This window comes from Equus quagga, chromosome 15, assembly GCF_021613505.1.
Source record: "Equus quagga isolate Etosha38 chromosome 15, UCLA_HA_Equagga_1.0, whole genome shotgun sequence".
In the NCBI taxonomy this organism is placed as follows: domain Eukaryota; kingdom Metazoa; phylum Chordata; class Mammalia; order Perissodactyla; family Equidae; genus Equus; species Equus quagga.
Genome location: NC_060281.1, coordinates 92746911 through 92773986, shown reverse-complemented (window position 1 = coordinate 92773986; position 27076 = coordinate 92746911). Strand labels below are relative to the sequence as shown.

The 27076-nt window shown below is 47.1% G+C and overlaps 1 protein-coding gene across 4 annotated transcripts in view; it reads right to left on the bottom strand.

The window, feature by feature from the left end:
• MED15 (mediator complex subunit 15) overlaps positions 1 to 27076 on the bottom strand; it is a 66539-nt gene that overhangs the window by 33370 nt on the left and 6093 nt on the right. For all 4 annotated transcript variants that reach the window (XM_046639424.1, XM_046639423.1, XM_046639422.1 and 1 more), the window contains exon 2: positions 10585 to 10672. In XM_046639424.1, coding sequence (XP_046495380.1) covers positions 10585 to 10672 — 88 coding nt within the window. The remainder of the gene's footprint in view (positions 1 to 10584; positions 10673 to 27076) is intronic.

Below are 27076 nucleotides of genomic sequence, written 5' to 3'. Positions count from 1 at the left end.
CGGATCCTGGGCATGGACATGGCACCATTCATCAGGCCATGCTGAGGCGGTATCCCACATGCCACAACTAGAAGGACCCACAACTAAAAAATATGCAACTATGTACTGGAGGGATTTGGGGAGAAAAAGCAGAAAAAAAAAAAAAGACTGGCAACAGTTGTTAGCTCAGGTAACAATCTTTAAAAAAAAAAAAAATTTAAATGTCCAGGCGGCATGTGAGGCTAGGTAGTATCAGACCCCACACTTAGAAGGTGCCAGGCACAGCTCAAACACTTTACAGATATTAATGCATTTAATTCTGCCAACCACCCAATGAGGCAGGTACTACTAACATGCCTGGTGTGTAAATGAGAAGATAGAAACATGGGAAAAAAAGCTTTATACAGTTTAAACACTTGCTTGACCTGACAAGTCTTGCACAAGGGCCCAACCAACGACAGGAGTGAGGTACATCTCCCCACATGGAAGTGGAGTGAGCAGTAGGAGGAGGGACACACACATGCTCCATGTAAAATACCACATGCCACACACTACACACTACCCTTTGTATAAGAGACATGAGGAATCTGAATAGAAATATTTGCTTACGACTGCAAGAGGAAATGCCAGAAGGATACACCAAAATCAGAGACGAACGGTTACCCCTGACAGAGGCATCAGGAACTGGGCTGGAAATGAGACCTTGTTATATGGTTTTCATACTGGAAATGTGTAAATCTTTTACCAAATTCAAGACAAAAACAAATCAAAAGTATAATTCCTAAAAATTCAAAATAAATCGAAACATATGAGCTGGATATCAAGTTGGTGTCAAAACCATATAGAGGAAAGAATTCTTTAGAGTAATCATTTAAAACAACAAAAGCAAAACAAAACAAAACAAACTGTATGTCCTTAGTAGTAATGATATATTTTAAGGACAAACAGAGCTGCAAAGAAATCTTAAACTTCATCCCACACTTTATTATTTGTTACTAATATTAGTGGCAATATTAGAATGTTTCTTCTGAAAGTATTTTAGAGTAAAGCAAGTAATTATGCTAATGATATTAGAAGCTAAGATATTTATAGTATGAGAAAAGATATACATGTTTAAAATGAAAGTAAACCCATCAGGTTAAATTTGAATTGGAAGTATCAATGTGAAACTGTGGGGGTTTTGAGGTGGCGGTTATTTCAAAAATGTATCACTTAACTCTGTTCACAAAAAGGTGCAAAAGCATGAGCAGCCCAGTGCCTACAGCACACCCCCTAAACACCATTTCACCCTCACAAAGGAGCCAAGGCTCCTTAGAGGAACGGCCGATTCCGGGCCAGGATGCGGGCAAGCAACAAACGACCACAGAAGTCACGATAAAGGGCCCCAAGAGGGACAGGAGGGTGCTTGGGGGCACCACTTGGTGAGGGTGGGACCATCTAAGCACCGAAATGAACAACAGCAATGGACTGAAACACACTAGTTGCAGAGCCCAAGCTCATAATGTTACTTTCAGGAAGAGAATGCATCCTCAGCCCCACCCCAAGCTCCAAAGGTCACCCCTGGGGGTACCAAGGACAGCAACTCCTTGCAATGAACAGGAAGGCATTCCTGGTGGTCCTGAACAGGCTGTATTTCAAGCAAGCAAATATCCCTAGTTGATGAAAGAAAACCCTTCTTTGCGGAAAAATTCCACCTAATAAATGTGGAAGAAAAGCCAGAATTAAGGACAATTACTATTTTGCACTGCCATCAGATGGTAAGTGTATGGGTAGCTTTATAAGAGAAGAGTCCGGCTGTAACTTTCCAACTCCTGACGAGCTGTGGTCTTCTGGGGAAATCAAAACACACAGAAATACAAATGTAAGCCACCACTTCAGACACGTTCTTGCTAACAAGACTGCCGTACCCTTGGCTCTTTCGATCTAACTCTCAGTTCACAACAGCTAAGGGGCAGGCAGGAACAGGTCAGGCAACAGAGAATGCTGCTGGCAGAAACATGGATGTTGTGAAAAACTGCCAGTTAGGACTCAGGAAGGGAGTGGGAGACTGGTAAAGAAAGCTCGTATCGTCTTAGAGAATGCATATACCATTAAAAGCAGAATGTTGGCAGAAAGATGAATATTGAAGGTGTTTTCTGGTGAGGACTCAGAGGAAAGGAGGAACGTGTTCTGGGAAACTAGAGGAAAGAGAATCCTGGTTACATAATGGCAGAAAGTTTAGCTGAACTATATCCTAGTTATGTGGAAGGCAGAACTTACAAGCTATGAATTTGGATATTTGGCTGAGTAGACCTCTAAGCAAAGTGTTGAAGGTCTGGCCTGGTTTCTCCTTACAGCTTATAGTAAAATGTGAGAGGACAGGGGCCAGCCCGGTGGCATAGTGGTTAAGTGTGCGTGCTCTGCCTCGGCGTCCTGGGGTTTACAGGTTTGCATCCCAGGTGCAGACATACACATTGCTCATCAAGCCATGCCGTGGTGGCATTCCACACACAAAATAGAGGAAGATGGGCACAGGTGTTAGCTCAGCAACAATCTTTTTCAAGCAAAAAGAGGAAGACTGGCAAAAGACGTTAGTTCAGAGTCAATCTTCCTCACCAAAAAAAAAAAAAAAAGTGAGAGAAAAGAGATAAATTGAGGGAAGAATTGTTAAGCTAAAAGAAACCTGGACTGGATGATTTGGGAAATTCCCAGGCTATTCAGATTGCAAAAAAAAGCTAAAATTAGGAGATTTCACTGTTAGGAAAGTGTGCTCTGGAGAGAACGCCAAAGGGGGCTGGACAAATTTTGCTAGTGCCAAAGAGATTAGGCATGTGATTCAAGAATCCCCTCAATCATCTCATGAAAGCCAGGAATAGGGATGAAATTATCCAGGAATCATCTGTGGAGAAACCTCTTGTCTAATGATGTGAATCCTGTCATATACACAGGAGACCCACAAGGTTCTTGTGTGTTATACCAGCAGAAACATTACCAGCTTGGACTGAAAAGGACATAGACTGGATGAAATCAAAGAAACGTGTCAGACTCCGAAAATTCTACAGGCAGGAAACAGGCCGATAAAACTACTCAGCTGCAAACATGTGCCACTCAAGAAAAGGAAAGATGACCACAAGGGTAGAGCCTTGGGACAAGAGGCCAAAGCCATGGGCCCAGAGAGTAGAGCCTTCAAGTCTGTCATAATTTGTTACAGCAGCTACCGGAAACTAATAATACACTGTCTCTCTAGATGTACCTATTCTGGGCATTTTACACAAACTCAATCATATAATATGTGGTCCCTTGTGACTGTTTTATTACACTTAGGAAGATGTCTTCAAGGTTCATTCATGCTGTAGCATGTACTGGTACTTCATTCCTTTATATAGTCAAATAATATTCCATTATATGGATATAGCACATTTTGTTTACCCATTCATCAGTTGATAAAGATTTGGGTTGTTTCTACTTTTTGGCTATTATGAATAATGCTATCAATATTTGTGTACAAGTTTCTGTGGACATATGGGTCATATGGTAACCCTCTGTTTAATATTTTGAGGAATCATCACACTGTTTTCCACAGTGGCTGCACCATTTTACATTCCTTCCAGCAATGTATGAGGTTCCAATTTCTCCACATCTTCACCAACACCACTTCTTGTTTGTCTTTTTTTATTATAGCCACCATGAGTGTGAAGTGGTATCTCACTGTGGTTTTGATTCACATTTCCCTAATGACTAGTGATGTTGAGCATCTTTTCATGTATTCTTGGCCATGTGTATGTCTTCTTTGGAGAAACGTCTATATTCAAGTTCTTTGCCCATTTTTGAATTAGGTTTTGTTGTTCTTGTTGAGTTGCAGGAGTTCTTTATATACTATGGAAACCAGTTCCTTTTCAGATATATGATTTGCAAATATTTTCTCCCATTCCATGCCTGTCTTTTCACTCTTGATGGTGTCCTTTGGTACACAATAGTTTTTAATTTTGATGAAGTCAAATTATTCTGTTTTCTTTTGTTGCTTGTGCTTTTGGTGTCGCATGTAAGAAACTGTTGCCTAACCCAAGTCACAAAGACTTATGCCTATATTTCTTTCTAAGAGTTTTATAGTTTTAGCTCTTAAATGTAGGCCTTTGATCTATTCTGAGTTAATTTTTGATTATGGTATAAAAAGAGGATCCAACCTCAGTATTTTATATGTGGTAATCCAGTTGTCCCAGAACCATTTGTTGAAAAGACTTCTTTCCCACTGAAATCTTTTGACACTCATGTCAAAAAAATCAATTAACAATAAATATGAGGGCTTATTTCTAGACTCTCAATTCTACCCCATTGATCTACACGTTTATGCTAGTATGACGTGTTCTTGATTACCACAGCTTTGTAGTACATTTTAAAATTTGGAAGTTTGTCTTCCAAGTTTGTTTTTTTCCAAGATTGTTTTGGCTTTTCGGGGTCCCCTGAATTTTCTTAGGATCAGTTTGTCAGTTTCTACAAAGTCTGTTTGAAAGTTTTCCTCATATATTGAAAAATATATCAAATCCCAGAGCAGGTTCTCCAGAGTTAGTGTTCTCACTGACTTTGATAAGGTGATTCACATACTTTAACATTTTATGTTTATACAGCATAAAATATTTTAAACATACAAAAAAACGGAACAATAAAACAAACGCCAATAGGTTCCTTATCCAGCTTAAATTAAAAAATATGAACAAAAGAAAGCTAGCTCCTCATGCTACCCCACTGACTTGCCCTACATCTCGGTTTCTTTAGAAGTAAACTGGAGAAAATGCTAAAAAGGACGAGACAAAGTGTTTATAAAGTACTTCTCTCAGTGTAATACATGCTATGGGAAATACAGCTACTGAAAACCAAACAATCAGAATTCACAATGAGGCTTCTGAACAAGTGCCTTTGCTAAGGAGGGCACAGGAAGAGTCCTGACTGTCACACATTTAGACAGAACAGAGCGAAGGAGCACTGCCTATTGGACCTTCATCACAAACCAGCAGCACCAGGGCTTTTTGGTAGATCTCAGCAGTTATTAAGAAAATGTATTCATGGGGCTGGCCCCGTGGCCGAGTGGTTAAGTTCACAGGCTCCACTGCAGGCGGCCCAGTGTTTCGTTGGTTCGAATCCTGGGCGCGGACATGGCACTGCTCTTCAAACCACGCTGAGGCAGCGTCCCACATGCCACAACTAGAAGGACCCACAACGAAGAATATACAACTATGTACTGGGGGGCTTTGGGGAGAAAAAGGAAAAAAATAAAATAAAATCTTAAAAAAAATGATAATTATAAAAAAAAAAAGAAAATGTATTCACATTTTTTTTTTTCCAGAAGGTTAGCTCTGAGCTAACATTAGCTGCCAATCCTCCCCTTTTTGCTGAGGAAGACTGGGCCTGAGCTAACATCCGTGTCCATCTTCCTCTCCTTTTTAAATGTGAGATGCCTGCCACAGCATGGCTTGATGAGTGGTGTGTAGGTCTGCATGTGAGATCTGAAACAGCGAACCCTGGGCCTCCAAAGTGGAACATGTGAACTTAACCACTGCCCCACTGGGCCAACCTCATGTATTCGCATTTTTTAACATACGCAATCTGCTTTTCTCAGCTCTAAGACTCAGTGCTTCTAATGCCTGAATTCTTGGGCACTCCAGTAACTGCCTTGGATTAAACACCAATAGTGGACAATGTATTCAGATTCAGTCAAAAGCCCAACCCTGGGCTTGTGAGGTCTGTTAAAAGACTTAAGGTAGGAAGGTGTCTCCTTTTATCAGATGTATGCAGGCATCCTCCTCCTCCCTTGCTGAGAGTGCAGCTGGGCCTGACCCTATTTCCTAGGCTTGTGCTTGTCTCTATTTATTCCAGCTGGTTGGCTGTTCAGCTAAGGTCCTCCCTGTTGATTAGTCCCAAGGCAGCTTCCCATTTCTGATGCTCTCAGCCTCCCTGGTCCCTGAATTTCACCTTGGCCCCTAGTAGGGGTTCAGTTCCACACTGGTCATTTCTACACTGTAAACCAGAGACATGTACTACTTCTGCATATCACTACATTAAGTGCAAAAGAGTTGGTGTGTGTTTAACATATAAGTTTAACTTGACAACCAAGTAATAAGCAACACACTGCCACCATAGGTGCTAACAGAGAGGTCCCAGAACCGCTGTGTTCTCGTCCAGCAAATGCCAAATCCTCCCGAACCTTCAGAAGGCTGGTGTGAGTGTTTTGAGTTGCCATTATTACAATCACCCACCACTCCCAGGCACAGTTATTTTTGCTTCTGTCAGTCTCCTTTACACAGAGAGTAGTCCCACCTGTAGGGATTAAGGTGCTGCAACATTAAAGTGGATGTGTGGGTGTCTTCTGCTCTGTTAGATGGGAGGAAGCAAGAGAAGTGGCTAAGAGTACAAGCTCTGACACCAGATTCCCCAGGTTCCCATCCCGGCTCTACCTCTGCCTGGCTGTGTGGCATCCTGGGCAAGTTAATTAGCATCCACGTGCCTGAGCCTCCTCGTCTGCAAACTGGGAGGTTGGTTCATAGGGCTGATGTGGGGTCAAAGGAGCTCAGAGGTGAAGCACGCAGAACAGGGCCCTGCAAGGGGACATCACTTCCGAGGAACAATGAGACCTGAAGCCAGCCAACAACAGCATGGAGAAGGATTTAACTTGGGGTGCTAACTCCTGCACTGCAAGCACAAGCCCACACCAGGCAATGTAGTAAATTCTTTTTAGACAAGAACAATCAAGGTTTTCCTTGCCCTGGGGCACACACTATGCAACCTGAGGTGCCCATCAGTCCCCTACTTTCCTTTGATGTGGATACCTCTGGAACTGCCAGCTTGCCAGGACTCCAACTGAAGGTCAGCCCCTTCTTCTGTGGCCTCCTTCACCTCCTAAGCCCTCCTGGAGACTAGAAACAGAAATCATTCTTCCCCATCCTTTTCCTTGCTCTGGGGTCCCATGTTTTAAATTCTTTCACAGTCATTCTAATGGGGTCTCAGGCAGCAGGGGCAGGTAACAAGTGTGCCCGGGCTGCCATGTGACCTGGAGAGTCCTCCCAGAGTCGCACCTGCGAGGAAGGGCCTCAGGCACTAACTGACAGGCAGCTCCACGTGGGCTTGAGGAGTAGTGAAAAGATGGACATCAGACAACCATGGCCAAGCAGTACATCTGTCTCTCTAAAACGACAGAGGAGATTTCCAACACCACTCTTATAAATACCTCTCTTCCAAATAGTCAGGGCCTCCTCTTGGGAGTTAGGGATTTCGAACCAGCTTGATCAAAGGAAATGGGACTGAAATGGTCAAGGTGCGGTATGTGGGCAGCAGTAAGGCAGAGGCTAAGACAGTGAGGGGGCTGTCGTGCTGTCAGATGCACCCTTCAGGATGGAAGGCTTATTCCTCAGCTGCTGGGAGGGTCTCTGTGGCAGCCAGTCTCCAGATGGCCAGCAACAATCGCTGGCCTCCCTGTACACAGAGCCACTGCTCGCGTCAAAAGGTGGAGGCAATTCCCCCTGGCCTGAATCTGCACTGGCCTTAGGACTTGCTATAGCCCAGTGATGTTCTAAGACTTCTGAGAACTGACAGCTTCCACCTCCTTCTGCTTGGAGGCCAGCTGCCATACTGTAAGGAAGTCTGGGCTATGCTGCTGGAGACACCAAGTGGAGGCCACGCTGGGAAAACTGATGAGCAGACACATGAGTGAAGCCTTTATGGACCTTCCACCTCAGCACAGCTGCCAGCTGAATGCAGCTGCATGAGGGGGCACAAGTGAGACCAGCAGAATGGCCAGCCAAGCAATACCAATTGCCCCAATCCTGACCCACGGAATCGGGAGGAATAATAACTCATTGCTTTAGGCCATTAAGTTTTGGGGTAGTTCCTTACAAAGCAATACACAACCAACAACACTGAACCAACAAGTTTTGCATTTCAAAACCTGAAATAACTCAGTATGCCTTCATCAAAGTTCTGTGAATTATAAGAAAATACAAACTAACAAAAACAATAAAAATATCTCATCCCCCCAAATATTTGCAAATTATATACCTAATAAGAGACTTGTATCCAAAATACATAAAGAACTCTTACAATATACCAATAAAAAGACCAAAAATACAATTTTAAAATGGGCAAAGGATCTGAATAAACATTTCTCCAAAGAAAATATACAAATGACTGACAAGCACATGAAAAGATGCTCAAAATCATTAGTTATCAGGGAAATGCAAACCAAAACCACAATGGGATACCACTTCACATCCATTATGATGGCTAAAATAAAAAAGACAAACAAAAACAAGTATTGATGAGGAATGGAGAAACTGGAACCTCATAGACTGCTAAAGGGAATGTAAAATGGTGCAGCTGCTTTGGAAAGTAGTCTAGCAGTTCCTTGAAAGGGTAAACAAGAGTTACCAGCAATTCCACTCCTAAGTATACACCCAAGAGAAATGAAAAACATATGTCCACAGGAGAGCTTGGACACAAATGTTCCTAACAGCACTATTACAATAGCCAAAAAGTGGAAATAATCCAAATGTCCATGAACTGATGAATGGATAAATAAAATGTAGTATATGCATATAATGGAGTATTATTTGGCCATAACAAGGAATAAAGTACATGCTACAATGCGGTTCACGGATGACCCTTGAAAATATTATGCTAAGTGGGGGCTGCCCCCGTGGTTCACACACTTTGCTTTGGCGGCCTGGGGTTTGGATCCTGGGCACAGACCTACACACCACTCATCAAGCCATGCTGCAGTGGCATCTCACATAGAACCAGAATGACTTACAACTAGGATATACAACTATCTGATCAGGCTTTGGGGACAAAAAGAAGAGGAAGATTGGCAACAGATGTTAGCTCAGGGTCAATCTTCCTCAGCTGGGGGGCGAGGGAGAGGCTAAGTAAAAGAAGCCAGTCACAAAAACATATATTGTATGATTGCATTTATATGAAAAGTTCAGAACAGGTAAATCCATCACAAAAGAAGCAGATAAGTGATTGCCAAGAGCTAAGGGTTGAGGGAAAATAGGGAGTGATGGCTAATTGGTATAATTTACTTTACAAATGTTCTAAAATTAGATTGTCGTGATGGCTGCATCACTCTGAATATCCTAAAGGTCACTGAGTTGTACAGTTTAAACGGGTGAATTGTATAGTATATGAATTCGCTCTTAATAAAGTTGTTATAGAAAGAAAAAGAAAATGCTTACCCTATGTGTCCAGAGCGCAGAGCCCATTCCGCCTCAGTACGTGTGCTCCTGGAGCTCCTCCTTGCACTTATATGTATTCATAAACACATACTTGTGTGCTCTGACCTCTAAGACCAGACTGTAGAGGTGGTTTCTGGTTTGGAACCTGCTCCCTCCAGCCACTGATCTCTACCTTTCCATTTCAAAAGGTTACCTCATTTAAACACTCAGATCATGTTCAAATGTCCCCAACGGACCCCCATATGTCTTGACAGTTGGTTTATCCAATCAAGGGCCATAAACAGCATCTACTTTTAATTCTTGGCACATGCGTGTGTCCTGGAGCTCCAATGCCACACCTGGGCACAAGGTACACAGGGCACACCCAGTGGAGCGGATGGTGTGCTCAGGGTCTGTGAGGCAGGGCAGGCGTCATGCAGAACAAAAGCCCTGAGTATCCGCCCCACCTTGCATGAGCTGGGTAAACTCAGACAAACCACTTGGCTTCTCTGTGCCTGTTCTGCTTCATTTCTACCAAAACAGCTCTGCCCCAGGAAGAGCACATGGAGGAAAGGAAGTGGTCACTCGAAGCTCACAGGGTGACACCGAGTTCAGGGCAAGAGCTCACACAGAGGAAATGCTCCCCAGCGACTCACCTGTGACGTTCCTATGCCTGGGTCCTTGCTCAAGGCCTCAACCTCCACAAGCATCACCTTCATCACTTAACAAAAGGGAACAGGGACCCTTCTGGGCCCATGTGTCAGGGTGCTGTGGGGATTAGGTAAGGACCCCCAGGAGGGCTGAGGCTGAAGACAGAATCAGTTCTTTTTTTTTTTTTTTGAGGAAAATCAGTCCTGAGCTAACATCTGCTGCCAATCCTCCTCTTTTTGCTGAGGAAGACTGGCCCTGAGCTAACATCCGTGCCCATCTTCCTCTACTTTATATGTGGGATGCCTACCACAACACGGCTTGCCAAGCGGCGCCATGTCCACACCCAGGATCCAAACCGGCGAACCCCGGGCCGCCGAAGCGGAACGTGCGCACTTAACCACTGTGCCACTGGGCCAGCCCCCAGAGTCAATTCTTATTCAGAGCACTCTCATCCCTTCTGCAAGAGCAGCTGGGGCCTGAGTGAGTGCCCTGCAGGATTCACAGGTCTGATCACAAATGGAGGGTGATGGAAGTAAGGTGCAGGGCCGGAGGCAGGGCTTGCATCTTGGGTGTCCACCCAGTACCCTCCCTGTGCCTGTACCACAGACACACAGGAAGACCCACCGAGTGCTGCAGGCACCACCAACAGTGCCCAGGATCAATCGGTAAGCAGCCACCCCATCCCTACTCTCCAGGCAGAAGGCTGCTAGAGTCTGCACTGCACCCTTGCCTTCCCCAGCCTCTCTCCTGAGGGCTCCACCCACCAGGGCCTTACCCGGGTCTTGGCCTTCAGGAACACATGGCTCTCCATATCCTTGCTGGATTTACTGTGGGCCACGCCAGCTTTTCTCATGGCATCCTCGCTGAAACATAAAAGGAGAAGAGATGTTGACACACTGACAAGTCTGCTCCTACAAGGTTCCTGCCCGGCAGGCCCTGCACAGCAGTTGCCCCAGGGCAGCTGCAGTGCTGGCCCTCAGCATACCAGCCTGGCTGAGGTCCAGGAGAGGCGTGAAGGGAGGGGTGCTCAGCAGAGCAATGAAAGTCAACTGAGCAAGGGAGTAAGAGGGCAGGGTCACTAGAAGGAAGGAACAGGAAAGGCAGTCACCATGAAGCAAAGTAGCTACCCTGGCTCGAGGGGGCAGAGAGGGCAGGCCTGGGGATGGCTCACCTCGAGCACAAAATCAAGTGCACGTTAGACAGCCGGGTGGCCAGTCAGTGTTCATTTCCTGCTCTCTGAGTGGCCTGGGTCCCCACCCAACTCAGGCAGTAGGACCCTGGCTCCAGACTACTTCTCTGTAAAATGGAGGGGCCACGTGAAGTCACCTCTCAGTCCCTCCCAAGGAAAAGGTCTCTAAGTAGAATATGCAGGTTCTCCAAGTAGAACCAAGAAGACAAGCCCCGACTTCAACAACTTCTAGCCGGAGACAAGAGGAGACAGACCACACAAACGTGGAAAAACATCTTGAAAAACACATTTGCAGCCAAGCCCCGGTGGCCTACTGGTTAAGTTTGGTGCACTCAACTTCAGTGGCCTGGGTCAGTTCCTGGGCGCAGACCTACAGCACTCATCTGTCAGTGGCCATCCTGTGGTGGCAGCTCACATACAAAAAGAGGAAGACTGGCAACAGACGTTAGCTCAGAGTGAATTTTCCTCAGCAAAAAAAAAAAAAAAGAGAGAGAAAAAAAAAAAAAAAAAAAAGGAAAAAGAAAAAGAAAAAGAAAAAAACCCGACATTTGCTAACATATGTACAATAACAGACGGAATCCTATTACAGGTCTTCATCACGCTGATGCTCTGCTGGGATAGAGCCCGAGCACATGGAGCTCCCCTCGAAGGGTAGCACACCCCACACCCACACTCACACCCACACCACGATAAGAACACTTGTGCATTCGTTAGAAAGGAAGGGGCAGCTCAGGCTCAGGTCCCGAGCCTGATCCAACTGCTCACAGCCTGCCTTCTGCCCCATGGGCTGCGCCTCCCTTCCTCTCTTCCCAGCGCTGGGCCTGCTGATAAACAAATGAACAATCATGTCAGGGCTCTGCTGCCTCACCTCGAGTGAATGAGACAAGCCAGGTCCAGCTGCTGCTCAAAAGCTTTCTGACCACACCAAACAAACCAACCAACCCCAGAGCACTGAAAGAGTGCACACACGGGCTGCAGAATCACGTTTGTAATCCTTAAAGAAATCCCAGAAAAGAGGCTAAATGCTAAGAGATAAACAAATCTGTATTAATGCATCAAGAAAAATAAAATGACGTTGAGCTACCACACTGCTAGATAACTCATTCAACACGTGCGTTCAGAGTCCCTACCCCAGTTTGCTTCCTCAAGCCTGCAGAAAGGCAAGGAGACGGCAACAGGCTCCTGCTAGTAAGGCATCCAGAGTGGAGCAGACACGTGCATGAGAGGAAATGTGACGAAGGCCACAAGAGAGAGGCAAGAGGAATGATGCAACAGGACAACTCAAAGTCTGACTCGTGGGGAAGCAAGGCTGGCAGGCCAGGACCCAGCACGCACATGCTGAGGCCAGCATGGGACAGGGGCTCCACACGTGGAGATTGAGAGACGTCACCTGGTAGGCTCTAAGTCACTGAGCATTTCCCACAAGGGAAGTGACTGAGTCGACCAGTTTTGAGAAAGGTGCCTCACCTGTGCCCCCCAGGACCACATCTGTTCCCCTTCCCACCTCCCAACAGCAGTGTGAGGCAAACCCTGTCACAGAAAGACTTGCCCAGAGCTGAGGGCCACAGAGCTGCAGACCAACAGGGCAACCCAGAGGAGAACAGTGGACATAGAAGGGGACACTTGCTGGCCAGCTGGACAGCCTAGAGCACGGCTGGGGGACAGCGGGGAGGCCGTGGGTAGAAGCTGGAGCCAGGAGCCAAGGTGTGAAGCAGAGAGAGGCAGAGAGGGGTGCTGAGGGCTCTGAGAATAGGACTCTGCTAGACAGATGGGCTCTGTGCCCAAGAGCAGCAATCTCTGCGCGCTATGCCAGGCTCCTGGCTGGCTAAAAGCAGTCCTCCCAAGCTGCCTGATAGGGTTGGCAGACTCGCATGTTATGGACTCAGAGAAACAACTGTGAACAACCAACACATCACAAGCAAGCCTCGAGGTCTAGGCCAGGAAGACGAGGGCCCACCCAGTTGGGAGAGGTCAAGGAGCAAAACTGGTGTCAGCTCACAAGGGAGGACCCCAAATGGCCATCAACAAATCTGAGACTGTCAGGGTGGCATTAGCACTGTCACAAAAGGAGTCTGTCTGGTGGCCGCTGCCTGGGCATGACCAGCCCTCTGAGAAGATGGATGGAGGACTGACGCTGGCTCAGAGCACAGAGCCCCTTACTGGGTCCTGGGCTCCACGAGCTCCCTCAGTCTAGCTTCCTCCTGGTTGCCACGGCTATGCCTGTCTGCCCAGTCAGGGTTCGACTGGCATCTGGTTTAGACCGGAGCCTCCTAGAGGAGGACGTGATCCATCACACAGGCCCTGTGAGATCCCCACCAGGGGTCTGGAGGATGCCCTCACTGGGCAGACCCCACCTGAGCGGCCAGTGGTGGCACACCAAGAAAACACCCTGTAACCTTAGCTCTGTGTCCACCAATCACCCAGGCAAGAAACCTGGGAACCCCCTCTTGGCTTCCCAATTCCAACCTCCATTCCCTAAAGTTCAAATCCTGACCTCATTTCTCACTGTACCTGTGGCAATCCCCTCCGAACAGCTCCTGTTTCCAGGTTCCATTCCTACCCCAACTCCCTCCCCTTGGGAGCTACCTGAGCCACACAACTGCCAGTGGGCATGGGAAGTGGCCTGTATGTCCCCGTGTGCTTCAAGGCCTCGTTCCTTACCAGAGAGGCAGGCAGCCCATGCAGCTGAGAAGCCCACTCACTCCTTCATCCATCTGCTCTGCTCACTCCCCCAGAGCCCTACTGCCTGGCACGCTGCTTTGACCTTCCCACCAGCCATGTCTGCTGGGCCCTCTGACCCTGCTCCCACCCGGGCACCCCTACTCTCTGCCTCAAGGAAACTCCATGGTCACTTCAACTACACCCGCGGCACCTCCTGTGGGAACTGCTGGCTTTCTGGCTGTTGGCCCCACTGCCCTATGAACAACTTGAGAGCAAAGACTGTGGTACGCACCTCCGTGTGCAGCAGGCAATAATCAGCACTGGACCAAAAAACTGGCTAATTTTAACACAAGGAGTGGTAACACCATGCATTTTGATGGGACACGATGTGCAGAACTGAGAATCGGTGTGGCAGGGACCGGGGAAATCAAGCATCGAACAAGCATGTCCAAGTGGCAGGGGCCAGGGAGACAAGGAAAGGCATGAGGAAAAAGTAGGTGGAAGTGCTGGGCAGCTGGACCTGCAGGAAGCAGACAGAGGAGGGAGGGCCTAGGCTCCAGAATCGCAAGGACCGGGGCTCAAATTCCGACCTGGCTACTCGCCAGCTCTGGGTCTTGGGAGAGGCACTCCACCCCTAAGCATGTCCTCCTCGTAAAGGAGCACTCTAAAAGGGCTGTGGCCAGGATGAAGGGAGGTGCACAGAAGGGGCACAGTGTGAGGACAGGCCCAGCCTTGGCACGACCTGCTCTTCCTCATCTCCACCCTGTCCGCAAATTGGGAAACTCAATTTTCAACCAGAGTCCAGTTGTAGTACTTGTAATCTGAATCAGCATAGGATAAAGCCAAAAAACTGGCAAACTGTGTGTCCTTGGGAAGGTTTATGTGGACATAAGCTCGAAGTGTGCTAATGCCCCAGGCTGTCTCTCATGGCTCCTCCCCCAAGCCAAGGACCCTAGATAAGGCAGCACCTGCACGCTGGCACCTGCAGAGGGAGGATGGTGACAGTGCCCACATCACAGGGCTGTTCTGAGGATTACAGGAGTTAACATCGTCAGGCACTTGGCACACAGGAAGCACTAGTGTGTGTTAAAGAAAACAGAACAGTCGGCCTAAGTGTGCATCCCAAAATACCTCCAATGTGTGATGACGTTTGTGTCGCCCCCTTCCTAGCAGATGACAGCAGGGAGTGTGTGTGGCTTCTTCAGGCAGAGCTGTTCTCCCACTGGAACTATGAGCCACCTGGAAGCGTGCCCCCTCGGTGCGCAGCTCCATAGCCCTACTGGGCTGCGAATTTCTCAGGAGGGGCCTTCACACAGGTATGCTGATCAGAAGCATGAAGCAGTCTCCCCTGCCCTCCGGCTGCCTGAGCTCCATTCTAAAGGGCCTGGTTCACACCAAGGGTCCTCCCACCTCTCCTGACACCTCTCTCCTCAACGCTGCCCCTGGCATTTCCAGGCCTCTTTGCCCAGGTCTAACTTCTTTCCCCATTGCTGAATGAATGCTTCAATTCCCAGGAGAATGAGCTCCTCTGGTCTTCTGCTGGTGTCTAAAGCAGAAAGGTTCTTCCCCTGTGGGTCACAGACTCACCCTCCTGACCTCAGGTGCACAGGATGCCTTCTGCCCATCCATCTGTGTGACAGATGTTCACTCTTCCCAGAGGAAACTTCTGATTTGAGAACCACAACACCCATCAACCAACTGACCTCTCATGGGGCAGGAGTTTTGGCCAGCCTCACCCCACTCCTCAAGAGAAGCCTCCAGGTGAACTGCCGCCTATGTGTGCAAACAGTCTGTTCACCCATCTGGGACAGGAGCATGCAGCTCACTTGTGCGAGCCTTCACCTTGTGTGTGTAAAAACCCAAATCATAAAAGTACCAGAAGTCAATGAGAGGATAGTTATATAATATCGGGATGAGGAATCCTTCCTAAGCACATCACCAAAAGCAGACACCATAAAGGGAAAAAGATTTTGCCAGATTAAAAAAGATTTCTACCACACTTTCACGAGCCACCTACCAGAGAGAGAGGAAAAGGTGCTCCTAATACTCCGGGCCTTCTGCAGCTCAAGCCCAGCCCTGATGCTCAAGTAGCCAGCCCACTCTCACCCCAGGCCTTTGCAATGGCCCTGCATGTTTGGGGGCAAGCTCTCAGCATAAGGCACAGTTCAGGCCAGCACAAGAGAGAATTGCCCCACCCTCCCTAAATGCCAGCTGGGCCCATACACCGCATGTGGATGAGGCCGGCCCCGAAGCTTCTGCCCTGCCCCAGTGCCAAGGCATCCACCGAGCCCGCCTCCAGAAGGGATAGGAAGTGAAGATGGACCAGAAGGAAAGCAAATCACTACACTGGCCCTGAGAGGGAAACGAACTTTCACTGATTCTCATCACATCTATGGGTTTCATACTTTCAATTCAGAAGGGACCTATTTTTCACTCTGTAATTTTGGTTTGTTCCTCAAAAATATTACACCCTCTTAGGCATCAAATTTTTTAAAAATCAGGAATTTATTTGGAGAGGAGGATGATAAGGAATCAGTCAGAATGAAAAACACACAGGTTCCAAATGAACTATTCTGGCCCTCTGAAGAGAGGAAACCTCTGCCTGCAGAAGGACGAAGCCAGATGACAGGGGAGGCACTGGCTTCAGCTGAGCCAGCTGACATCACAATCCAAATTAACGTGTTCCCTGAAACATTTCATTGCAAAAACAAAATTAAACGAGATAGGAATCTCCAAGTTGGAACGAGGGACTGAACCTGCACATCTAATTTTGTTCCATACCAAAACCTTACTTAAAGCACAGAAAAAAGGGATTTTGTTTTTCTCTAACACAAACTCACAAAGACGGGAAGAATGGGAGTGGCGGCCCCAAGAACAGCCTCTCAGAGGCTGGAAAGCTGATGGCGGGTGGTGATGGACACAGCAAGCCAATCAAGAAAATGGAGTGCTAAGTAAGGGACAGTGAGGAGGGCTGAGAGCCAACCTGGTGACAGGCCTAGAACTTTGCGAGGCTCAGGACAGGGTGTGCCAGGTGCTCGTGGGTCCAAGGGCAAATGGAAGGATTCCCAGGAGAAAGCCATGCCCGCATCCCCTCCCCCACTTCACATTGTTGGGTAACCACCCCCACACCAGGAGACAGCTAGAGATTTATTCTATGGAAAAGCATAGAAAGGAGAGTCATTGGACAGGGGGGTCAACCCACCTGGTTGAGAAGGCATGGGGAGGATAATGAAAGCAGCAGACTGCATGGCCATCCGAGTGACTGGATCCATACCAAGTGCTGAGACTCGGCCGCCTGCCCACCTCCCTACCCACGGCTTCCTGCAGCATGGCGCCCAGGCCTTCAGCCTGCAGCCCAGCATTTGGAAGACCATGTTCTGGAGGAAAGACTCAGAGACCTGAAGCCACATAAGCCCCCAGTGAACCTCCCAGTGGACAGGCCCCCTTGTGCTCAGAGAGTCCACCTGCCTTTGCAGTGCCCCTCTCTTAGAGTGAGCAGCCAACCAAGGGCTCCCAGACACTCTAACATGGTAGACAAAGACCCTAGGAGAAAAGTCGTTTGGAGCTATCAGAAACTCAGCAGGAAGAAGACAATGTCAAGAAACTATCTTTAAAACATTGCATCCATTTAACAAGAATAGGATGCTATAAAATGGGAAAAGTCAGATTACAAAAAAAAAAAAAGAGTTCTTAGAAATAAAAGCATTAGCAGTGAAAGGTCAGAGATAAAACTGAGGAAATCCCCCAGAGAAGAGAGCCAAACAGATGGATAACAGGAGATAAAAGATTAAAAAAACTAGAAGAGGGCCAACGGGCCAACATTCAAACATCAGGAGAGTAAGCACAGGGAGTGGCAGGAATGAAACTCCCCGTGAAATGACTCGAAGGAACCTCCCCCCTGAAGCACAGGACGTGAGTTTTGGGATCAAGGCAAGCCACAGTAAAGCTTACTAAGAGGAGAAGCACTGGGCCATCACAAAAGCAGCAGTGGAGGAAAAAAGCAGAGGGACATGCTTCCCAATCGTTGAGGAAGTATTTCCAACCCAGAAGTCTATATGCATGCAAACTGACACAGCCTCCAGAAACTGAACTCCCACAAGCCCTTTCTCTGGAAGCGAGTGTTATGAGTGAGTGAACCCAAAAGAACAAAACACAGGATACACAAAACCAGAGACCCAACAGCGGACAACAAACAAGCACACCGAGGTCTGTCCTCACCACGCCCCCGGCCACTGCCCACGAGGGCTCCACAAAGGAGGTCCAGGAAAAAGGTTGGAACAGACAGATGGCCTGGTAGCACTTAGCACAGGGAGAACTGTCCCAGAGAGGTGACTGGAAGATATGGGAAGAGTTAACCACAGGTACACAGAAAGCTAGGCCGATTTTTAAGAAGGCAATTTTTTCTAGGGGGAAAAAATGATCACAGTACGCCACTACACTCAGCTGTGAATACCATTTGTGTAGGCACGAAACGTAAGCGTTCATTACCGATTTACCCAGAAGGTAAAATACTGGCAGAATGAAGGAGCAGCAGAGAGAATGGCTGTACAAAGCCAAAGAGAAAGTCAATAGATAATTCATAAAACTCATAAACATCACGACTAGAGAGGGCAGCACATGCACAGTACTTAGAATCACTGGCATATGCCAGAAAAAGAGCAGAGTCACAGGGCAGACACAGTGAGTAGGGAACCACCACAGTTTCTCCTAAGTCTTTTATCATCCCTTGACTTTTAAAATTTATGTGGATATATTAATTTGATAAAATAAAAAATACATAATTAAAAGTTAAATGATAAAATGCACATACAGGGGCTGGCCCGGTGGCGTAGTGGTTAAGTTCATGCACTCTGCTTCAGCAGCCCAGGTTCGCCAGTTTGGATCCCGGGTATGGACCTACACATTACTCATCAAGCCATGCTGAGGGAGGCGTCCCACATAGAAGAACTAGAAGGACTTACAACTAGGATATACACTATGTACTGGGGCTTTGGGGAGAAAAAAAAAGGAAGATTGGCAACAGATGTTAGCTCAGGGCCAATCTTCCTCACCAAAAAAAAAAAAAGCAAAAGCACATACAGAGTATGCCACAGAATCTGCCATGGAGAAATACTCAGTGAACATCAGTTATTATCAAGAAAGGTCTCCTTCAACTTTCTAAACTTTCCGACTCAGTCAACATAGAGACAAGAAACTTCTGCTTCATCAGCAATTTTGAACCCCAGGAGTGTCTCAAAAAGCCTACCATGTTCCACAGTTCTCCCAGTAGCCCCTGGGTCAGAGAATGGTCAGAGAGGCACTTGGCAAAGCAGTCTCCCCTCGTCACCACCCTAAACCCCCCACACACCTGAGAGGTACCTCACCACAACTACAGCCAGAAAATTCCTTCCCTGCCCTCCACCTGCACAGGGTTGTTCAGTCGAGTCTTCTGACCATATACCAGGTCCTCAGACAGCTACAGAGCAGCATCCTGTGCCCTCCTAGGTCTTCTCTCGGTTCTGCGGCTGTGATTTACTGCCCCAACGCCCCAAGTGGTTTCATCTCGGAGGCAGGAAATGATAATACACCAACTGTTTAGCCTCCAACAGTAAGGAAAGCAAACACCTGCCCTCAACAGGGAGGGCGTCTTCTGAAACTCACAGGGAGCTGCAAGCATGTTTGCCAGGCCAGATCCCCGACTACGACTTCTTTGTCAGCACACTTCTACATTCTGGTTCTCTGACTTTTTAAAGAAACATAAAAGTGCTTTTTAGGGGCGGGTCCTGTGGCCAAGTGGTTAACTTCGCGCGCTCCGCTTTGGCGGCCCAGGGTTTTGCTGATTCGGATCCTGGGTGCGGACATGGCACTGCTCATCAGGCCATGCTGGGGTGGCGTCCCACATGCTACTGGAAGGACCTACAACTAAAATATACAACTATGTACTGGGGGCTTTGGGGAGAAGAAGGAAAAATTTTAAAAATAAATAAATAAAACCTTAAAAAAAAAAGTGGTTTTTAACAAGATAAAAACATGTATTTCAGAGGCTGGCCCCGTGGTGTAGTGGTTAAGTTCAGTGCACTCCACTTCAGCGGCCCCGGTTTGCAGGTTCAGATCCTGGGCGTGGACCTACACCACTCGTCAGCCATGCTATGGCAGCAACTCACATACAAAGTGGAAGAAGACTGGCACAGATGTTAGCTCAGGGCTATCTTCCTCAAGCAGAAAAAAAAAAAAGGTATTTCAGAATTTAACCATCCACCTACATGTAAGAAAGGGTATTAAAATTTTTTAATCATACAAACACAAGAAACTTAAAACACTTTCTTCACATTCCTCTTAGGTTGTTTAAGCTCTCCAATTTCTCCTCTCAAGATTTCTTAATTCCCAATGAACCAGATCAATGAAAAAACTACACCTAGAGAAAACACTACTGTCCTTTAAAGAGCATGTAGTTATTTGAGCTGCTTCAGAAGACTACAGGAGTTCGTCATTTATTCAAATCTGCTCGTTTGGCCTTAAGAGAACCAGGAGAGCTGGAGGGGCCTCTTGATCCCTTTCCAGGCACTAGACTCTGGGCTCCAGGCCTGGGACCACTCCAGCGCCCCCAGTTACAGCCCCTAGCACGTCCCAGTCACTACCAGGCAACCATGTGGTAAGGATGCTCTCTGCCAACCCAAGAATTTATTAAAATGATTACCTCACATGATTCTGTGGCATTTGGGGGCGGGAGGGAAGCTCCATCTTTTAGAGAGCTGTACTCCAGTACTGGCAGTTGAAATCATGCAGTGTCTGGGATGCGATTTTAAAACAGTCCAGGGAGGGATGGGTGAAACATTGGCTATATGTGGCTAACTCTCAAAGTACCTGGAAGACCATTTTTCTATTATCTCTACTTCCGTGAATGTTTGGAAAAATCCATAATGGAACCTTTAACAAGATAGTAAACAAAATGCTCAGGTCAAGCATGCGGGATAACTGTGCAGAGGAGCCTGGAGGAGACTTACTCTCAAGAGCTCTCCAGGGGCCGGCCCTGTGGCCGAGTGGTTAAGTTTGCGTGCTCCACTTCAGTGGCCCAGGGTTTGCTGGTTTGGATCCTGGGCGTGGTCCTACACACCGCTCATCAAGCCATGTTGTGGTGGCATCCCACATATAAAAAGTAGAGGAAGATTGGCACAGATGTTAGCTCAGAGCCAGTTTTCCTCAGCATAAGGAGAATTGGAGGCAGATGTTAGCTCAGGGCTAATCTTCCTCAAAACAAACAAATAAATAAAATAAAAATACAGATAGATATATTTTTACATATTTAAAATACATGCAAATAAAATTATACGCACACAGAAACAAGACTGGAGGAAACAGATCAAAATGTCAGTAACAGCCATCTCTGGGCAGAGATTTTGGAAAACACCTTTCTGTTTTGAAATCCTCTCCAGTGTTATCTGGAAGGGAATGAAGTACTGCACCCACAAGTCCTGAACACACTGACCAAAAGAGGAGATGGAGACAGGCCCAAGCTGCTGGGACTGGCGTTCTTGTGTCCACATCCTCTCATCCCTGTCTTTCTCCACATCTGCTCTGCCCACCACAGTCCTCTGCTCCATCTCCTCTACTGCCTCCACCCAAACACGAGGACAGCTCCCCCACGGGCCTCCTGCAGCTGACTACTCTTCCCTGAATCTCCCACTGGCTGCAGGACTTTTCTCCTTGAAGAGTTGACAGCCCTACACATTCTGCACATCATCACCTTGCAGCCCCCCTCTCAGAATCAGCAGAGAATCAGGGCCAGCTCCCTCTGGGATGCACACCCATCTCTCTCCTCCCCTTCCTCCCACATAAACGCATGCACAGTCCCCAAGGGTTCTTATTATAAAGGCAGGTTCCTTGACAACGCCAGTGGAACTCTCCTACGTGGCTGGTAGGAATGTAAATTGGTAGCGCCTGGAAAACTGTTTGGCAGAATGTGCTGCAGCTGAAGGCCACACCCCTCAACTCAGCCCTGGGTGCATAACCCAGAGAGTCTGTATGTACCAGATGACCCAAAACACCCCTGGTGCTGTCTTCACATAGCCAACAAGGACCTAACCCCAACATCCATCAAGCATAGAACAGAAAAGTAATCTGGGGTAGAGTCATGCAATGGAATAACACATGGCATAAATAAGAACAACTGCTACCCAGGATGATGAATCATGGACCTGATGCGGAATGAAAGGAGCCAGACACAAGATTGTACTGAACGTAATTACAACAATAGGAAGTTCAAGAACAAATGCGTCCATGGCCAGGGAAATCAGAAGAGTGTGGCAGAGTCTGCACTGGCTGAAGCCCAGGGAGGAGCCTGCTGGGTGCTGGGCCTGTTCAAGACGTAGGTCTGGCTGGTGGCTATGGGGTCATTTACATATGTGAACATTCACTTGTGTCCTTGTGCTGTTCGCTGTAGGAGGCATGTTAACTTCAATACAAAGAAACAGTACTTGAGACGAGAGAGCTCCTGAGCCCTGGCCCCAGCATCCTGCCCCTGCCCATCCTTAGTTTGGGACCTGAACAGCCTCTTGCCTGAATTCCAACTACAGAGCACCTGGCAGGACTCCCGCAGCATTTTCACAAGCGTGAATCCTCCCTAGCAGGAATCAAAGCGGACTAGCAGTGTTTAAAGGGCCCGGGGCGATCCATCAGGGCTTCTCAGGGCAAATCCAGCATTCTTTCTACTTTATAACAGGGGCTCCCTCCCATACACGGAAGCCAGATCACTTCCTCAAACGTCACCTGTGATGAGGACTGAAAGGAAGTTGGAAAGAGGGGAAAGCAGAACAGAAGGACAGTGGAGACACGGAAGACCCATTTCTTAACTGACATGCACTCTCTCCCCAAAGCCTGCACAGGAAGGAGCTCAGGGTACACAGGCTGGGAAGAGCAGGAGCCCAAGAGGCGGGGGGGCCTTTCTGGTCTGGGCCCTTGGCCTAGATGCCCCTTACCTGCCTTGCTGTCCCTCTCTCAGATGGATACTAGCGGCTCAGCTCAAAGGCTGACCTGTAGCCAGGTAACATCTCACTACAGTTCCTTACCCACCCCTACCCCTTTGGCAGATTCCCAGGCAGAGAGCTAAGAGAAGACTGCAGGGCCAAAGGCTAAGACGGAATAGGGTCCAGAAGGAAGAGGGAGCAAGACAGCATTCGGCTGCTATTCATCAAGTATGAGTACCAAGAAGATGTGTGTAAGTGAGAGAATCAGTGAATCTGAGGGAAGGGTAGGCTCAAGCACTCTGTATACTACGCTTGCAACTCTCTGTATATTTGAAACATCTCAAAAGAAAAAGCTCACAGTAAGGAGAACTGGGACTTCAAGAGGTTAAATGTCTTCTCCAAGGACTCACTGTCCTAAGTACCAGTTAATCCACCTCAAGATACTTAACTCATTCAATCACAGACCTTTATAAACAGGCCCCACCTAGGTTAGTAAGCAATTCGCTTTTAAACTGGAGGGGAGCGTCTCCCTTCCAGGGTGGTGGTTTCACGGATTGCGCCTGGGCTCCTAGTGCATTCTCTTTGTTCTTTGGGATTGGGAACTCGTTTGTTTATCTGCTAAACAGAAGCATCTAGTAAGAGCGTGGATTCCACTTTGTCTTTAAATAAATGTCTCAATTAAAAAAAAGAAAGGCTCGGGGCTGGCCTGGTGGCGCAGCAGTTAAGTGCACAGTTGTAGTTTTCTACAACCATACCTGCAATTATTGTACAGCTCTCATCTGAGCACCATGCTAGGAGCTCAATGAGATCCAGAGGTATAAGACCAGATCCTACACTCAAGGAATTTATAATACAGGTGGCAAGACAAAAAAATGAGTGTAAAAACAGGAAAAAAGAGTTTATCTGTTAGGTGCATCCAGGATGTACCTAATGAGGGCTCTACAAACACAAGAGGAAGTAGGCACGGCCATGGGCTAAGCCATCAGGGGTCATGAGGAAGAGATGAGGCCAAGGCCAAATCTATGACACAGAAGAGAAAGAACGACAGAGGGAGAGCCAGCCATAAAGGTAACCAGAGGGCTTGGCACGGACCAGGGAACATCTGGCTGGGGCTCTCGCACCAGCACAGAGGGACGGTCAGCGGGAAGGACAGTTTCAGTTAAAAGGGGAGGGGCCGGCCCGGTGGCACAGCAGTTAAGTTCACACATTCTGCTTCTCGGCAGCCCAGGGTTCACCGGTTCAGATCCCGGGTGTGGAGATGGCACCGCTTGGCACGCCATGCTGTGGTAGGCATCCCACATGTAAAGTCGAGGAAGATGGACACAGATGTTAGCTCAGGGCCAGGTTTCCTTGGCAAAAAGAGGAGGACTGGCAGCAGATGTTAGCTTAGGGCTGATCTTAATAAAATAAAAAAGGGGAATGCTTCTGTGACAAGTAATGAAGGATGGACAGCTACGTGCAAAAGAATGAAAGTAGACCATTATCTTGCACCATACACAAAAATTAACTCTAAATGGATTAATGATTTGAATGTAAGAACTGAAACTATAAAAACCCTAGAAGAAAATATAGGCAGTGCACTCCGACATTTGTCTTAGCCACATCTTTTTGAATACCATGTCTACTAGGGTAAGGGAAACAAAAGAAGAAGTTAATGAAAGGGACTACACATCAGACTAAAAAGCCTCTGCAAAGCAAGGGAAACCATGAACAAAATGGAAAGACAACCCCCTAACTGGGAGCAAATATTTGCAAATCATTTATCAGACAGGGGGTTGATCTCCAAAGTATATAAAGAACTCACACAACTCAAACAAAAAAACAAACAACCCGATCAAAAAATGGGCAGAGGATATGAACAGACATTTTTCCAAGGAAGATATACAGATGGCCAACAGACACATGAAAAGATGATCAACATCACTAATCATCGGGGAAATGCAAATCAAAACTACAATGAGATATCACCTTACACCAATCAGAATGGCTATAATTACGGAGACAAAGAACAACAAATGTTGGAGAGGATGTGGAGAAAAGGGAACCCTCATACACTGCTGGTGGGCATGCAAACTGGTACAGCCACTATGGAAAACAGTATGGAGACTCCTCAAAAAACTAAAAATAGTACTACCATAGACCCAGCTATCCCACTACTGGGTATCTACCCAAACAATTTGAAATCAACAATCCAAAGTAACACATGCACCGCTATGTTCATTGCAGCACTATTCACAATAACCAAGACATGGAAACAATCCAAGTGCCCATCGTCAGATGACTGGATAAAGAAGATGTGGTATGTATATATACAATGGAATACTATTCAGCCATAAAAAAAAGACAAAATCTTCCCATTTGCAACAACATGGATGGATCTGGAGGGTACTATGCTAAGTGAAATAAGCCAGACTGAGAAAGACAAACACCATATGATTTCACTCATATGTGGAATATAAACAAACACATGGACAAAGAAAACAGTTCAGTGGTTACTGGGGGAGGGAAATGGAGGGTGGGCACAGGGGGTGAAGGGGAGCACTTGCCTGGTGACAGACAAGAAATATGTACAACTGAAATCTCACAACGATGTAAACTATTATGAACTCAATAAAAAAAATTCAAAAAAAAAAGTAACGAAGGAAATCTCAACTAAAATTCAAGTTGGGAAGGCCTTAGAGGGAGTTATTACTCCCTACCACTCATCGTCAGTAACCCCAAACAGCAAGAGACTGTACCTTGCATCTCCAACAGGAAGTTGCCTACTACTTTACTACCCTCTGCAAGAGAAAGGAAGATTTTCTTCTCATCCAGCAATAAGCATAGGCAATGGAAAACACCACAACTCAGCTAATGAGGAGCTGTTGCCACCCTGAACTCTTACCCTCCTCCAATGAACTTTCATTCAGAACGGCCCCTCTCAACTCCCCCTTTTTCTCTAGAAAAGCAAGCTCTCTTCCTTTGTTATCTGGATTAGCCTATGGTCCGCCATAGTTTGCATTTCCCAAATTGCAATTCCTCTGGCTATTCCCAAATAAACTCATTTTGCTGGTAAGACAATTGACTATTTTATTTTAAAGTTGACACTTCTTAGCAGTCATGGAAAGGATAGAATCATCTTAAAAAGGTTGAGTTGGCACTTAGGGCCCAGCGGAGGGAGGATACCCACCCTGAAGGCAGAGTACATGATGACTTTCCACCTTACAGTAGCTATCTGTGTGACTATGGCTTACCTCCTCCTCACTTGCAGACAGAGTCTACTTCTTTTTCAAAGATTTCTGATTACAAAAGGAATATATGTTTACTGTTAACAAAAATACACAATATATATATGTACTAAAAATTACAAAGAAAATTAAAATCACTCAGATAACCAGCTAAGGACATCTGTTTAACAAAACTCAGCCTGCACTACGCATCCTGCTTGCTAACCTGCTCTGCTGGATATCAACATGTTACGGAGCATCTCCCACAACTTTTTTTTTTTTTAAAGATTGGCACTTGAGCTAACATCTGTTGCCAATCTTCTTTTTTTTAAATTTCTTCTTCTTCTTCTCCCCAAAACCCCTCAGTACACAGTTGTATATCCTAGTTGTGAGTGCGTCTGGTTGTGCTATGTGGGACGCCGCCTCAGCATGGCCTGATAATCAGTGCCATGTCCACACCCGGGATCCCAACCGGTGAAACCCTGGACCACTGAAGCAGAGGGCGCAAACTTAACCACTTGGCCACAGGGCTGTCCCCTCCCACAACCTTTTTAACAGGAGCACCAAACCTGCCACCTATAGCTACAACAACAAATCTAACCCAGCTCCCACCGCTGGCTTGTTTCCTCTGTCCCACACCGGACATGATGTGGAGGTCAGCATCCTCATCACAACCAGGCTTTGCACACTCTCTTGCTTCTAGCCTTGGAGGAATTCCTAAGGAAACGGACATTTTAAGGTTACTGGCATAAATAGTATCGCCAGTCTTCCAGAAAAATGGCCTAATTTATGTGCATCCAGCAGTGGCTTGTGAGGATGCCGGTCTGCCTGCAGCTTCTTATACGAGTGTTACGACTTTCTCCAACTCTGAGGTGAATGCCTGTCAGGGTGGCCCACTATCACCACAGAGCCTCAACGGCGCCACAACGGTACTCTGGAATCCTGCACACCACAGCACTCCCAGCAAGGCAAGAATCAACTCTGATTCACAAACACTTGTAGTGTTCCTGCCAGGAGGGATTCAGACCAGGGGAGAAAGAAGCTTCCAAACAATCCGAATGCAAACAGGTAACAGAGTGTGTGTGAAGAGCAGGGGCTCAGCCGGAGGCCCAGTGTCCTGGCAGGGTGAGTGGGATGGGACTGCAATGCTCAGCCATGGGAAGGATGGGTCTCTCAGGCAGGGGAACAAACAGGACACAGAGCAGCCAGGGCAAGAAAAAGCTGGGGTCCTGTGAGGCTCTCTGGGCAGCCCAGCAGGATGGGGTGGGC